We start from the raw sequence: 16,483 nt of genomic DNA on the forward strand, positions 1-16,483 counted from the left end.
CCTGCTACTACTACTACTACTACTACTTTTCTTAGCGGATGCATGTCAATTTAAATCAATACATAAAACTATTTTTTAAATCAATAAAATATTTTTCTAAATCCATAAAAGCATTTCAATTATTATTGGGAGTCATGTCGTTACTTTGTTGAGAATGTGGCTGTGTGTAATAAGCGGGATAATGTCCACATTGCACATTGCATAATGTGCCTTCATGCCGATCTAGATCCCTCCGCAAAAACAAAACAAAAAACGGCTCGTTCACGGGCGAGAGCCGGCTCCCGTCGTTCACTATAGGAAACGCCCCTATAGGAAACGCCCCTATAGGAACCGCCCCTATAGGAAACGCCCCTATAGGATCCGCCTCCTTGCTGCGGTCTGCAGCGAGACTCTATTGAGTACTTTTCCCACTTTAGTTCCGAAATGTCGCGTTCACACCAAAAAGCGCCGGAACTAAAATGAGTTCATGAGAACCTTTTCACCCCCTTTTCCGTCCCTGCTAGAGAGCAGGTACTTTCGTGGGAGAAAAAGGTTCCTATGTCTGATTGGCTGGTCGGAATGCAAACCACGCCCCGTAAAACTCCCCAAAAGTTTTGTGAAGCCGCCATTTTATTATCCTCGCATTAGCATTAGCCCAGCGCAGAAACTGCTGGGAGTCCCAGCAGCTTCTACTGAAGCCAGTCCCCAACTCCGGGGACTTTGGGCGGCAGTATACGCTGTGAAGTGGTTTGCGGCCTGCCAGTAAACCCAAAGCAGAAGAAGAAGAAGAAGAAGAAGAAGAAGAAGAAGAAGAAGAAGAAGAAGAAGAAGAAGAAGAAGAAGAAGAGACGTCAGCGGCTTCATTTGCCTAATCCTCCCCCAGGGACTTATTCCGGTGTGACCGTGATCTGTACTTAGTTCATGAGAACTAAAGAGTTCTCATGAACCTTTGTGGGAAAAGTACTGCGGTGTGAATGCGCCTATTGACTACAAAAGACACAGAATGACTAAACAAAGGAAATAAATAATTAAAGAAGCACATCATTAATATAAACAACTACAAAAATACATAAAATGACCACAAACAGCTTAGAAATACACAACTAGACATAAAACAGGTGGAAACAGACACAAAATGACTTAAACAGGGACAGAATAACAACTACAAAGATACACAAAATAAACGGATGGACGTGGGAAAAAAACAACATAAAACGGGTAGAAAGAGACACAAAATGACTACAAGGGAACAGAAAACAACTACAAATAGACAAAGGTGACCAATAAGATAAACAAAACAACTACAAAGAGACATAAAATGACTACAGAGGCACAAAACATAACTACATAAGCAGGTAGAAAGAGACCCGAGGCCTGGGGCCTATACTACGAATCAAGATTTTCGTTTAGCAAGCTAGGGATTTCCGGTCCGACGAAGCTGGTTCACTTTTTAGCGGGCTCGATAACTTATTCTGAACGGCTAGCCTGGAGCAGGATAGGTTCCAGGATAAGAGATCAACTGTGCGGAGTTCTTCTTCTTCTTCTTCTTCTTCTTCTTCTTCTTCTTCTTCTTCTTCTTCTTCTTCTTCTTCTTCTTCTTCTTCTTCTTCTTCTTCTTCTTTGCTTTAATGGCAAATCGCTTCCACTTGGAGCATATCGCCACTATACTGTTGATTTATTTAATGTATAAACTGCCCATATTGTTCATGTAGAACAGTGTTCACGTAAGCCTGCACATTGATTTCATTTGTCATTGAATGTAACCGTTTCAATAAGGATACATCTATTACAGGTTGAGGTAGAAACCATGGTGGAACAGCTGATAACAACAGTGTGCAGAGTTTAAAGCAACCTGATCTCACCAGAATGCGTGACTCCACCACGACTCCTTAACACCACAATGCGTGGTGGACTCACGAACTTTGTTACATTTGCGTGTCGGCACCACGCAAACAACCTCAATGTAAACGTCCTTCAGGGAGCTTTTATTCTATAAAACGTTTTTAAAATCTACTTTATAGCTTGTAGTAACTCGCGGGAGGCTTCTTTTATTTTATTTGTTTTCATAATCATTTTTATTTTTCGTCAGAATGTATTATGGTGCATTATTTACGATGTTTTGTTCTCAAAAATACAACTGGGATTTTTATTAAATTAGTTAGTTTTTAAGGAAGGCCAGAGCTTCAGCTGTGTCAAATAGATTGTTCCCTTTAGTTAACGTTTTTTAAAAGAACATTATATTCCTATTTGATCATGTCCCCTTTATTGTATTACGGAGAGCAATGTGAGCATCCATTCCCATTGGATAACGGAGAATTTTACACCCGGAAGTAAGTATTCCCCTTACTGTCGATTAATTTTACAGTGCTATCTGCACTACTCATCGACTAAAAAACACCAGATTATCCTTGTTAATTACACAACATTGATTGGTTTAAATTGTGTGCAATGCTTTTGTAATTTTCCCCTTCGATTCGGAGAAACAAATATGTGTTCAGTTTAGGATGGCCGAAGACACTACACTACCCAGAATCCTCAGCTATCGTTTGGGACTCCACCATGTGCTTTGCTTGACAAACCCCGTGATTTGTCCTCAACCTCTGTGATTGGATGTTGGAGTGGCAGTGCGCGAAGTGTACGCTGAGCGACAAACAGCATTTTGAAATGGAATGAAACCCATCGAAGGCACACTATTCAAAACAGGAATCGAACGTCTCCTACCCCCCCCCCCCCCCCCCCCCCCTTAGGTCACAGGCTCCTCCAACAGTGCAACACAATAAAACAGATACACAGAAAAAATAGTGCAAGTCAATACAAAAAGAAAATTAGTAAAATAGTAAAAAGTGAAATAGTGCAATAAGAGTCTATACAAGGGATTGGAATATGATATATTAAATAAATCATTTCTAAGTAGCAGCCAGATTAATGCTATGGATGTTATTTCAAAGTTCAGGTGTTTAATAGTTTTATGGCCTGTGGGATGAAACTGTCCCTGAGTCTGGTGGTTTTAGTCCGGATGTAAGATAAAATAAGATAAGATAAGATGGTACTTTATTGATCCCAATTTGGGACATTGTTGTTGTTGCAGCAGCATAAAAGACAAGGCATTTTACAATAAAACAAAACCACAAATAAACAAGAATAGAAAAAATAGAAAATATAGGCTACGTGTTGAAATAAAAAATATACATGTAGATATTATATATGCAAATATACATATTCAAAAATATATGACAATGGAATATGGAATATCAAATATTGAACAGATTATATATGTGTACAATGTACAGCGAGGTTGTATTAGAGAAACTATGGAGCAGAGAGTTCTCTTCCAGCCAGAGGTGATTTATTGTACAGAGTTATTGCAGTGGGCAGGAATGTGTTCCTGTATCGGTCCTTGTGACAGCGGAGCTGCAGCAGTCTGTTGGAGAAGGAGCTCCGTTGACTGTCCAGCTGCAGGTGGAGAGGATGGGTGGGGTTATCCATCATGGAGAACAGCCTGTTCAGTGTCCTCCTCTCCACCACAGCTTCAAAGGGGTCCAGCTTGATGCCGATGACAGACCCAGCTTTCCGGATCACTTTATTGATCCTGCTGGGGTCACCGGCTCTGATGCTGCCCCCCCCCCCCCCCCCCAGCAGACCGCAGCAAAGAAGAGTGCACTGGCCACAACAGACTAGAAGATCTCCAGCATCTTGCTGCACACGTGGAAGGATCTCAGCTTCCTCAGAAAATAGAGTCTGTTCATCCCCTTCTTGTACACAGCGTCAGTATGAGGGCTTTCTTTAAGGTTAACCTGGTATTTTTACTCCACTACATTTATTTTAGTTACTTTACAGATTCTGATTAATGATGTGAAATATAAACAACCCTTAAAGCAGACTTTAGTTACACCTGAGTAAAATTCAGGGAAGGTGATTGTCAAGTGCCAACAATCAGGAGAGATATTTGATTGGAGGACTGGCTTATCTAAAGCCAGTTGAGTAGCACTTGAAATGTTTTTGCTCTATGAAGCCTGATGTACTTATATGATTCTGTTTTCTTCAAGGTTGTATTTTGTTGGTCGAACGAACGCACTTATTGTAAGTCGCTTTGGATAAAAGCATCAGCTAAATGCAATGTAATGTAATGTAATGATTGTTGGTGCTTGAGAAGACTAAATATTTATCTGCAGATCCCTATAAAGTATATACATTACTCGTTATTCTCTACAAATTAATTAGTTAATTAAAAACTGTATATAATTGCTATTTTGGACATCCCTTTTCAAGATTTCAATATTACTCTAAACGTGTAATAACGTGCTTTAACCAGTAGGTGGTTTGGGTTAAAAAGCTGTCAAGTTTACAGTGTTAACAAAATAAAATATACTGCTGTTTCTGGTTTAGTTTACGACGGATATATTTAGTTATTGTTTTGATATTTGTAACACAAAAGCGATGGAAAAACCCCACAGCAACACAGAAAAGATAGTCTTAACATGAGTAGTTAATAAAAAACAATAATATCAAACAAATTATTACTACTAACTTTATTGTGAAATTAAAACAGACCGGTAAAAGAATAGTTTCCGGTCTATTTTGAGGCCAGATCTCTGTAGATAAAGAAAGAACGACGACAGATGTGTACTATTTACAATGCATTCATGTGATGACTTTCAAAGAGTAAAGCAAGCACTGCTGAATAAAGTATGATTTATCTTTTACGAAACGTTTTTTTTCATATGGAATGCAGTTGGAGGTCAACCAATCACAGAGCTTGAGGCAACGCGGAACAATAGCTGAGGATTCTGGGTAGTGTAGTGTCTTCGGCCATCCTAAACTGAACAAATCTTTGTTTCTCCGAATCGAAGGGGAAAATTACAAAAGTATTGTACACAACTTAAACCAATCAATGTTGTGTAATCAACAAGGATAATCTGGTGTTTTTGAGTTGATGAGTCGTGCAGATATCACTGTGACATCAATCGACAGTAAGGATAATACTTACTTCCGGGGTAAAATTCTCCGTTATCCAATGGGAATGGATGCTCACATTGCTCTCTGTAATACAATAAAGGGGACATGATCAAATCGGAATATAATGTTCTTTTAAAAAACATTAACTAAAGGGAACAATCTATTGGACACGGCTGAAGCTCTGGCCTTCCTTAAAAACTAACTAATTTAATAAAAATCACAGTTGTATTACACACAATGCACTGTTTTTTTAGAACAAAAAATCGTAACTAATGCAACATAATACATTCTGACGAAAAATAAAAATTATTATGAATACAAATAAAATAAAAGAAGCCTCCCGCGAGTTACTACAAGCTATAAAGTATATTTTAAAAACGTTTTATAGAATAAAAGCTCCCTGAAGGACGTTGTAGAAATGCGTGTGTGCACCACGACAAAGGAGCCTCATTCACTTTACATTGGGGTTGTTTGCGTGGTGCCGACACGCAAATGTAACAAAGTTCGTGAGTCCACCACGCATTGTGGTGTTAAGGAGTCGTGGTGGAGTCACGCATTCTGGTGAGATCAGGTTGGTTTAAAGCGATAAAGTCACATTACAGGATAAAGGAAATAGCCTACAGTTTAAACGGCCGTTGCACCGACTGTGTGAACGTGAAAATGAATAGAATATCACCTCCCATCTTCAGAGCAATCTGACTATTATAACATTAGCGTTAAGAAAGCTTACTTAAATATCTGCCACAACATAAGTAACCGGATCAGAGTAACATTAAGTACAGTCCGCGGCACTGTGAGTGCAGACGGCGATGTGTCCCATTATCATTCATATCACATCATAATGTATCATATATCTCCTTATCTGAGTCAGCTGAGCCGTATCTGGCCGTGCAACACTCACAGTGTCACATACTGTATGCAGAAGTATTAGTTTAAGTTGACGAAACACTCGAGACAAATGTAATTGAAGTCAGATCGTGTTTTAGACGGGGCAGTGATATCATAAACCTGTTAATGTACGCATTCAAACACTTGTTCTGTTCCCAGCTGTATTCACCTTGCAGGTGCAGCTCTGTGGCTTTTATCCTGGATAAAGTGTTTAAGTCATGGATGTTTAAAGTTTAACTTCTTCATATGTCTAATATTATAGTTGACTTTTCATTCAGGAAGTATGACGCTGCGCTGTCAGTACGCTTGTCCATGTTTGTGATTGGTCGAATGCTCCAAATACCACCCCTTTCATGTGAACGCGCACCTAACTAGATAGGACACGGCTGGCTTGAGCGATCCACTTGATAGCCAGCGTCATAGTACCGTTTAGCGAGAGCGCGTATGTTTTGGATTCAACCGGATAACTCAAACATATCCAGGTTAGGTTGAACCAGCTTCGTAGTACAGGCCTCAGGTAATGACTATCGAGGGACAGAAAACAACAACAAAGAGACACAAAGTGACTGCAGGGAGACATAAAATAACTATAAAAAGACATAAAACAACAACAAAGAGATAGAAAGTAACAATTAAGATACAACTAGGCCTACTAAAAGACATAAAACAACAAAAGAAGGCTGTGAGCGTTTCGAGCTCACACTCGGTTTAAAAACGACAGAAGGAGAGGGATAGGATCAAAACAAAACAGTTGTATTCCCCAAAAGGCATGCACTAGGCAAACAACAGAAAAAACACAGAAGTCAGTCCTCCTCTTTATCCTCTATTTCTGGAGGTGTGCGAGTCAGTCCTTCCTCTCAGGACCCAGCCTACTGCAAGAGAGCCCAGAACCAGGTTACCATATGCTTTTATTCAGTGACTGATTACCTGGTTCTGGTCAGCTGTCTGGTCTCCGGCCAAGCCACTCCCATCACTCCAGCAGCCGGTGCCCTAACCACACCCCGCGGCCACAGAGGCTAAATCACTATAAAGTCTGTGTGTCTTGCTCCTGTAGGTGGTTGGGCCCTTTTGCATTGTCTGAAAATACACCCATAAGTAAACATGAGAAAGAAGAAGTTACTAAGGCGCAATATTTACTGGAACCCTCTTTGAGTCCCATAAACGTCTGTTTTTGGGATATCTTGGACATTATGTTGTTTTTGTCTGTTTCAGATCGCCATCCCAGTGATGTCCGTCTCGTGCTTCAAGAAGACCAAGACGGCCATACTGCTGCCAAACGCACTGGTGATCGGCACCGCCAACGACAGGGTGAGTAGGAAACTCAAACTTTAATCTCAGTGACATTTTATTGCTAACACAAAAACCATTCCTTTAAAATCTAGAATGACAACAAGGTAATCTTCATATATCTGTTCCACATTAAAACTTAGTTTTTTGTTTCAGTATGTCTTCGTGTCCTTTCTGTCCCGAGACAACACCTACAAGTTCTTGATGTCCATTTGTTATCATCTGGAGGTAGGACATGTATTCCCATATGCCACTAGACTGTATATTTCTCATTAGTCACTTGTTGCCATGCATAACATACTATTACATTACTTTTAACAAGGTTTAATTGATTTTTAAATAAAACAAGTTACATTTTACATCAGATCACTCCCACATTGCATTGCATTACTTATTCTTTCAATTGGTAGGATAGGGAAAGAGTTGGGACAATGATGTGCATAGACCAGGGGTGCCCAACCAGTCGATCGCGAGATGTGTCTAAAAATAGAACAACAATATTCTGTTTTATCGTTAATGTCCTATAACATAATCTTCCTGTGCCAGAATAATGCACTTGAACGCATCAAAGCTTTGTGATTGGCCGGCGTGACCCCATGTGTCGGGGCGTGGCTGGTTGTCCATTGACGTTGTCCGTGGCAACAGGAGTGACAGTCCGCCATGGATGTATAATCAGAACTGGATACAGCGTGGGAGGCGTGGCCTCATTAATTCCTATGAGAGTTGCTCATTAGCGCATGATGATAAAATGGCCCAACTTTTGAGAGAGTGAAACGTCACAGATTACCCGGCATGCCTGAGAAGTACCCGGATGTGCGCTCATAGTGCATGCGCAACTTTAACCAAAATGCTCGTTCATATCAAGCACGTCAATTTGCGTACACGTAACAGCACCACGCGTTCATGACAGCATGGTAATGGATTGTTGTTATCATGGATTTGATATTAACGAGGCGGCAGTTAGCAGCTAGCGGCTAGCTAGTAATGGTGCTAATGTACACATCAATCGTTATGTACTTATATTACGTTGTAACAGGATCTAGTGATATCCAACAGAGCTTCATTTAGCATGAAATAATTATTGCACTGTATATATACACACACAGTGCAATAAGCTTCTTAGTGCAATAATAAGCTACAGGGACGTTAATCTAACGTCGGTAATATTAACTTTATTCAATACAACATTTACGGTACAAGATTTAATCATACAGCCCATGTAGTATACTATTTTACAAATGATGAATTACATCAAACATGTGCAATGTATCCATTATTACAGCTCCGTGGGCTGGCAGTAAGGCGATATGGGTCCGTTGTTATTGTGCATCCATGGGTAAAGATAAACGCATGTAGTGCTGAACACGTAACATGAACGGCGCGGTCCCGTGGGTTAGATGCGCGTTCATAATGCAGAGGGAAATAACTCTCAGAATAACGTTATTAGCACATTTTTACAACTTGAGGAACGAATGTTTTTAATAAGGGCTATACAAGTGTTCATACTGGGTTGTTTATTTAGTTTAAAAAAAATTATCCAACGATTTACAGACCACTCTTTCCCCATGTAAGTCAATGGGAAAAAGTGTTTCCGGGCCTGGCAACCAAACGGATGTGCAGTACCGCCGTTTGGCCACCACGAATATTTTCATCTGAGTCCGGCGCACTTCCTGGGGGCTTGCAGTCCGCACACACACATGACCGCAATTATGGCAGAAGCAAAAAAGCCCAAAATATATAATTTTCACTCCGAGTGGGAGGATGATTATTTTTGTATCTAGGCAAGGCAAGGCAAGTTTATTTATATAGCACCTTTCAACACAATCCAATTCAAAGTCCATCTGTCTCATCTGCAATGCGAGCGTGGCTTTACCGAAGAAGGGTCATTTAGGAGCGGCATTTCAAAACAGTGCACAAACGCTACGAGACGGAATTCCCTCCTCATTCTGCCCTACGCTCCCAAAAGGGGAGGGGCCTGAAAGGACAGCTAAATGCACAGCAGTCCATTTTCACCAGGCCCAACAACAAGAGCAAGGCTGCTACCATAGCATCTTATCGTGTCAGTCACGTTCTTGCGAAACACATCAAGTCTTTCAAAGACGGCGAAGTTGTGAAAGAAGCATTCCTGGAGGCTGCCCACGCGCTTTTGGGGGACAGTAAAAATAACAGTAGCATTTCAACAGGTTTTTGATATAATAAAAACTCATGTTAGATACCGTTATTAATCAGCTGTAAGTTTGTTTGTTTGAACTTATTCATTATAATTATTGTACAACATGGTATAAGAATGCAAACTTAAATTGATTATAGTCTATCATCAATTCAGAAGAAACTAGTGTTGCTTGCATCCTATTTTAAAGGCATTTCTTTTTATACTCGACTAAAATGCAACAAAAAAAGGGTTTGATTCTATTAATTGTGTCTTTTTTATTGCACTTTGGCAGCAGATTCCTGTGTAGCTTCAGATCTGAGTTGTCTTATTAGTAAGCCTAATTTTAATGGCAAAGAAAGGGTTCAGAGTCTTTTCTTTTTTCCCTGTGTCATGTGGCAGCACTGTTCAATGTTTCTTGAAAACATTACCCACTGTAGTGACGTGTGAATAAACTCCAACTCTGTATCAACAACACTGTTGTGTAACTTCAGTTGAATACTTGTATGTGTGTAGATTAGAAAGAGGTAAGATAAAGGATCTGCAGTATTTTATGAAGTATTAATCGTACAAAGGTCAGTTTTATACAAGTAGAAGTGTGTATTTACCTGGTAGTAGGCTGTCAGTAATGGCTACGCCTCTCTATTTGGACTGGTAGATCTCTCAGACTGGCAACTTTAAAAATAGCTCTCGGTTCAAAAAAGCTTGGGCACCCCTAGCATAGACCAAGAACAGGAAGGTTAATTTCTGAGTTACGCAACAGGCCTTATGTGTCTATACATACATGTGATTACTTAGTATACCAATATACCTGCAATTAGAATCAAAGCATCTTGTCTCTGTGTCTTTAAAGATAATGTTTTGTATTTGTCTTAAAAATATATATTTTTACAGAGTTCCAGCTGGTTACGAACCACTCAGCCGATTTAAAAATACAGTCAGGTTGACTTAGATTGACAGAGGTTTTAACTCCCTGAAAACTGAAATGTATCCCATAATGTTAAATTCATTTCATTTGATATTTTTGGGACTACAGTTTGAAAACAAGTACAAAGATTGCTGATTGTAGTTCTAGTACACCTTGTGTTCTTTTTTCTATGTCAGTATCAAAGACGGAATACCACTTCATGTATTTGGATATCAACCTAAAACCATGTGTATTACATAAATACTGTAAAATAATTGTGTACAGGAGAAGAGTCCATGCAGCAGCCCCGTCTCCTGCTCAGCTGAGAATAGCTTCAGAGGTCAGAGGTCACCTCGGTCGCCTCACTTCCCTCTGGTAGGTCAGACACAAGCCCACCAGAGCAGCAGTAGCCACATGAGAAATCTAGTTGCAACATATACTGTACATGTATGATGTATTCTGTAAATATGCCTTTACGTTACGATGTTCTTCCCAGTGAATCTGAGAATTGATACATGAAGGAGGAAGTTGTGGAATATATATGTTTTGATTCAAAAGTGAAAATAATACCAGGTAGTGGTGGTAGTTCAACCAATACATATGTTATTTTCATTTTGTTGACTCCATTTCATTCAACTTCCATTAGCTGAAGACTCAAAAGTGATTTAGGTGTAAAATGCTAACATAATCCATGATATATGAAGCAGATCGTAAGGGCAGAGCTGGTGGTGTTGCAATATACACTGCTGAGAAACTACAGTGCTCAGTCCTTCACTCAATTTCAATTCCAAGGCAATTTGAGTTGCTAGCAGTCCAAATAACTATAGCAAATGCTCCTCTCACTGTTATTGGCTGTTATAGGCCTCCATCGGCCATCATGGATGCAACTACTAGCCTTACTGAATTGTTGTCTATGTTTTCTTCTGAAATCATATTATTGGGTGATTTCAATTGGGACTGGTTGAGTGATTTGTGATTCATTGAACTTAACTCAGCTTATTGATTGTCCCACTAGAATAAACCCTACCAAACCCAATAACGATACCCTAGATGTCATTCTAACAAATGCAGCTCATAAGTATGTGTCTGTTGGTGTTTTTCCTAATGATATCAGTGACCATTGCACTATTGCTTGCGTTAGGAGCACTAAGTTGCCCAAAGCCAAGGGCCTTATCGTGCTCAGGCGCTGCTTCAAACACTTCTCTGAGCAGGCTTTCCTTCACGATCTGGCGGAGGTTAAATGGCACTTCATAGCGTTAATTCCATCTGTCGATGTTGCCGTCCAATTTTTGTATTGATCACTTTTTATCGATTATTAATAGATATGCCCCCCTTAGAAAATTCAGAGTTAAGAATAGGAACACTCCATGGTTTACTAGAGAATTATCTGATCTAATTCATGATCGAAATAAGCAATGGTCCTTAGCTAGAAAGTCTAACACTAGTGATGACTGGCTTCTTTTTCGTGTCCTCAGAAATAAATGTTCAGCCCTTATTAAAAAAGCTAAAGATGATTACTATCTGAGCTTAACCACTGATTGTTTTAATGACCATTCTAATGGAAAACAATGAAATCACTTAAGAACAAGAAAGTTTCTAGTTTCCCACAAAAACTGAAGGTCAGTGATTCTTTTATTTCAGATTCAGATGGTATGTCTAATGCTTTCAATGCTCACTTCAAAAAGGCTGGTCACATTTCTGCAAAGCAAAAGTCATGACTCTCTAAATGGTCGTACTCACAGCCCCTAGTCAAGAGATGAACTCCCCTGTTTTTAATTTAGCTTATTTCTCGGTCTCTGAAGTCTTACAGGGTTTGCACTCAATTGATCCTAAAAGTGCCGGGCCTAACGGCCTCGACCCGTTCTTTTAAAAATTGCAGCTCAGATTACAGCACAACCAGTAACTGATATTTTTAATCTCTTCCTGTCCACTCACACACTGCCAGCTGTGTGGAAGCAAGCTCTGGTATCGCCCCTCTTGAAAGCTGGTGATCCCACGGAGTTGAATAACTATCGTCCTATCTCAAATCTTTCTGTGTTATCAAAGATTCTTGAGTCCCTAGTTTCTACTCAGCTAAAACTTTTTTAAATTCACACAACATCCTTAACCCTATGCAATCTGGATTCAGATCAAAGCACAGTACTGTGACTGCCAGTCTGAAAGTCTTAGACGATATTAAGGCTGTTTTGGATAAAAAATCTGTTTGTGTTGCATTGTTTATTGACCTAGCCAAAGCATTTGACACTGTAGATCACCACATTATGTCTAATGTTATGTTGATGTCTCGTTATATCTCTCACAGGCTCCGCCCTCTACTGGACTCTATGGGTACTACCTTACCCTGCGAGCATTCTCCCACTGAGACTTCTATAGACGTAGCCGGCCTTGGGCGGGCCTACCTGAATTGCGCGTGCATCACACCGTATAAAAGGAGGCCTCGGTTGCGTTCCGATAATCCAAAAATCAGCTCCTAAATTCTAACCCTATCTCCTATTCCTTGACCTCTGAGTGAAACGTCACAGGGTTAAGGGATAGTGGATAGGAGAATTCAAAAGGACTTAGGAGAAGAGACTGCGGTACTTTAGAGAATACGAATGCATTTTCACTATCCGACGTGTTTATGATGCGCCAGCGGACGTCATGAATGTGCGTCTGCTGCTGTGGGGAAACTATGGAAACTACAGTTTTTTATACAGCGGACTACAACATGGATGTTTAATAAGAACGAGGGACTGCTGTGAACTCATCTAGAGACTCTGCACTGTGCTCTGATGCTGCTGCTTTGCTTTATGAACGGGGACAACAGAGAATCATATTCTTCATGACCAAAATTGGAATTCAAATAAAAAAGGAAAGTGAAACTTCTGCTCGTCACCCTCTCCCTCCGGTTCACATTAATACAAATGATCCCAATACGTATGATTGTATGAACTAAAGATCTTAAAATCAATACAAATGTATTTATTATAAACGTTAGTCCTTAACATCTATCACTGTGTATATCACCATTCAAACATCTTTTAAAAGTTGAACAAACCCCACACAGCTCAGTAAAGACTGTGAAATGTTGACTTTATTTGATCATCAACGTTCATATTTCTCTTTTTGATTATAATACTGATGAACGTTCAGAAAAAAGCACTTTGGCAACTTACCGCATACGTTTTAAAATGCTTAATAAGCACCGTAACTTTCATGATATAATTTCTCGGTCATAATCGGTTGTTTCCGTGAACGGCCGACTATTGAGTGACGGCAAATGCTGCGGCTGCAATGCATTGTGGGGCAGCATTTTCTCCTCTCCTTTCGGTAAGGGAGGTCCAGTGGTTCCTAAACTAAAGGAGGTTATAAAGGAAGTTTGAAACCTCCTTTCCTTTCATTTAGAGAATTGGAACGGCACTTATCATGGCTGCCACTGACGTACTTCCGGGTCATTTCACTTGGTTAGGAAGGTTCCTAAGCTAAATGGACTATTGGAACGCAACCCTCGCCTCCTGACTATCATCCTTTTCTCTTCAGCAGCGGAAGTGATTCCACGAGAGACTGAGATGTTTGGAAGAAGAAGAAAGAGTTATCATACCTCCAGGGAGTCGCCACTGCTAGAGACCCGGGCCTGTCCTTCGGGCCCTGGCTGAAATAGCGGGCGCCGATCCCCACCACTTTTGCTTCGATTGTTTGAGGGACCAGGATATGGCAGAGGCGGTGCCATTCACGTTCGCGATTCCTTCCGGGTCTGGCGTCCATGGAAGTCCACCGCCCAGGGCTGTACTCTCCCTGGATGATGATCATGGTGGCGCCGCGGCGGGTGTGTGGGCTACTCACTCATTGCTAGAGATGCCCCCGCCTCACCAGGTCAGAGTGATTATTGGGCAGCAAGGCTTGGTCCACGGGCCTTGCCCCAGGCCCAGTTCTCCCGGGGACCGGTGCTCGGTGGCTTCACATGATATAGGGTCGACCCTACTTCATCACAGGCCGCCGCCGCTGCCCGCCGGCGTGATGTCCCCGGGATATCACGCCGCGTGGCACTTTCCAAAGAGGATGGTGTTGATCTCCTGGGAGCCCCCGTGTTTACGGAAGGGCTCTTTGGATCGATCTCCTTGCTCACGGGATGAGGAGTAGTCGCAGCGTGACTGCTTCTTGCCCATTCCCAGAGGAAGAAACACTGTCCGACCTACACTCCCCGCCCCCGCTGTAAACCCCAGTATAGGGAGCCAGCAGGTGGGCGTGTACACATGAGTGGAATAGACCGAGTGCTGTCAAAGCACTGTGCGGGTTCAAGAGACTCTATTGCCTGCGTGCTGTTGTCAGAAAACACACCTTGCCTGGTATAATAGCTCCGATTAATGCATTTCACCGTTGCAATGGGAAATACAGCGTTAATACGTGGGCGCGCGGCCCTCGTGAGAGTGGCCGCGGTGCGTTGAGGGACCTCCGCAGGGGAACGGTGGTTTACGTTTGTAACTAACCCCTCTCCCGAGGGTGGGCCACGGTGCGTTCAAAGACCTCAGTAGTGTTGGAGTAGATATCTCTTCTCCGCGCCGATCCTATGAGTTTGCTTTCAAAGAAGGAACACTCAAAACAACCAGGACGAGGGTTAAACAATAATCTGTTTTAATTATAAAAGGTAATAATGCAATACAATATAATACATTACCATACAATATAATATAAAGTAATGTAAGGAGTACTCCTGCCCTGGTTCACGTGCTGCTTAGACCCTTCGGTCTTGGCAGCCCGAGAAGAGAGAGCGAACCCAAGGCCGAACAGGCTTTCATACCAAAACAAACAGGAGGGGTTGGGTCAGCTGGTCATCTTTTCAGGTCATCTCATTGGGAGATGCAAAAGATGCTGTGTCACAGTGAATCAGCGCGTGCCAACAGAGAACCAAACAGTTTCAGTTTGAAGCAAAACACATCTTATCATGTAGCTTATCACACAATAGTCATATGTTTTTCTTTATGAAAGCCATACTTGTTGGGAATTTACCAGTCATCATCTCATGACCTCCTCAGGACCAGCTAACCAACAGAGCTTAACTGTCCTCATACCCCCAGGCCCTCTCTGAACTTCCATCCACCTGAAGTCAGCTCACCCAGAATCAGAAGGACCATTGTCTCTCTAATTGTGTGTGACCCAATCGTCTCCTGCTCTTTAGGAGTCTTGAAATGAACGCACATACATTTCTCTCATTAACCAACACTTAACATCCCATATATCAGGTGACATAAAAATGAATATACCAGAATTACGCTGCATTAAACTTTTTGCCATAATACTTTACATCAATTTCCACAGTAGAGAGGTGAGACGAAGGGAGAGGTGCCGGCACGGAGATCCCGTGCCCGCGGCGCCCTCCACCTCTTCGGCCCACCCCGTGGAACCGGCGTGCCGGCACTCACGGGATCGGGCTTTCCGTCTTTACGGATCTGACTGGCTAATCCATCACTACGTTTTCTAATAAGAATGAGGTTGATCTGTATCCAAATCTAAGTGTCTTTTGTTTCCACAAAGGCTACACTTACACACAATGTTAACCGTACAAATTCCCCATTCGCTGCCCCAGCTGTAGCTCCTGTAAAGGAGGTGGCTAGTGGGCATGCGCAGATGAGAGGGATGAACCGCAGGGAGTGCTATCTAAAGGAGAGCGCTATGCGGGTACAGGGACATTATGGCCGGCGTATTGCTGTCAGAGAACACACTACGCCTAGAGCAAAGACTCCAATACAGTTTTCCCGTAGTGGTAAAGGCTGCATTATGCCCGCACTCACACAAGAGCGCGTGGCAGTGCGTTCAGGGACCTTAGTAAAACACATTACGCCTATAAAGTGTTAGTGTATTCTAGAACCCTGAAGGCATGAAACCTGAAAAGAGTCAAGGGAAGCTTATAAAAGTTAACAGCATTTAATTACACAAAAGATGCGGTGGTGTACAAAATGAAATGTGCGAGTGGAGGCGCTCTCCTCATCCGACCGGTCAGTCCAGGTCAGCAGGTGGAAGAGGTCAATCCTTGGCTTGCTCTTCCTGTTGTCATCTGAGGTCTTCTCCTATTGGCCGGCGTCGTCGGGGGACGGGTCCAATGCAATTCCTGCCTTGTTCTATCGTTAAATTAAATCATTCTGGTGTCTGTGGTTATTTAAACATTCCCTAATAAACGTTATTCAGCGGTAATAAATGAGTGCTAAACCCGGTGTGCTCAGTGTAAAACATCACATGTCATTTCACCGTTGATTCATGGTTTGAAAATGCAGCATTTCGCCACATGCTAATGCTAACCGGAAGTGAAGCATTTTCAGAATAAAAGTATTAAGTTAATAGTC

At 41.6% G+C, this 16,483-nt stretch overlaps 1 protein-coding gene across 2 annotated transcripts in view; it reads left to right on the forward strand.

Moving 5' to 3' along the window:
* Positions 1-16,483, forward strand: part of LOC117453119 (GRAM domain-containing protein 2B) — a 55,566-nt gene that overhangs the window by 18,039 nt on the left and 21,044 nt on the right. For both annotated transcript variants that reach the window (XM_034091997.1, XM_034091996.2), the window contains exons 6-8: positions 7,036-7,131; positions 7,267-7,338; positions 10,452-10,541. In XM_034091997.1, the coding sequence (XP_033947888.1) occupies positions 7,036-7,131; positions 7,267-7,338; positions 10,452-10,541 (258 nt within the window). The remainder of the gene's footprint in view (positions 1-7,035; positions 7,132-7,266; positions 7,339-10,451; positions 10,542-16,483) is intronic.

This window comes from Pseudochaenichthys georgianus, chromosome 9 (assembly GCF_902827115.2).
Source record: "Pseudochaenichthys georgianus chromosome 9, fPseGeo1.2, whole genome shotgun sequence".
In the NCBI taxonomy this organism is placed as follows: Eukaryota; Metazoa; Chordata; class Actinopteri; order Perciformes; family Channichthyidae; genus Pseudochaenichthys; species Pseudochaenichthys georgianus.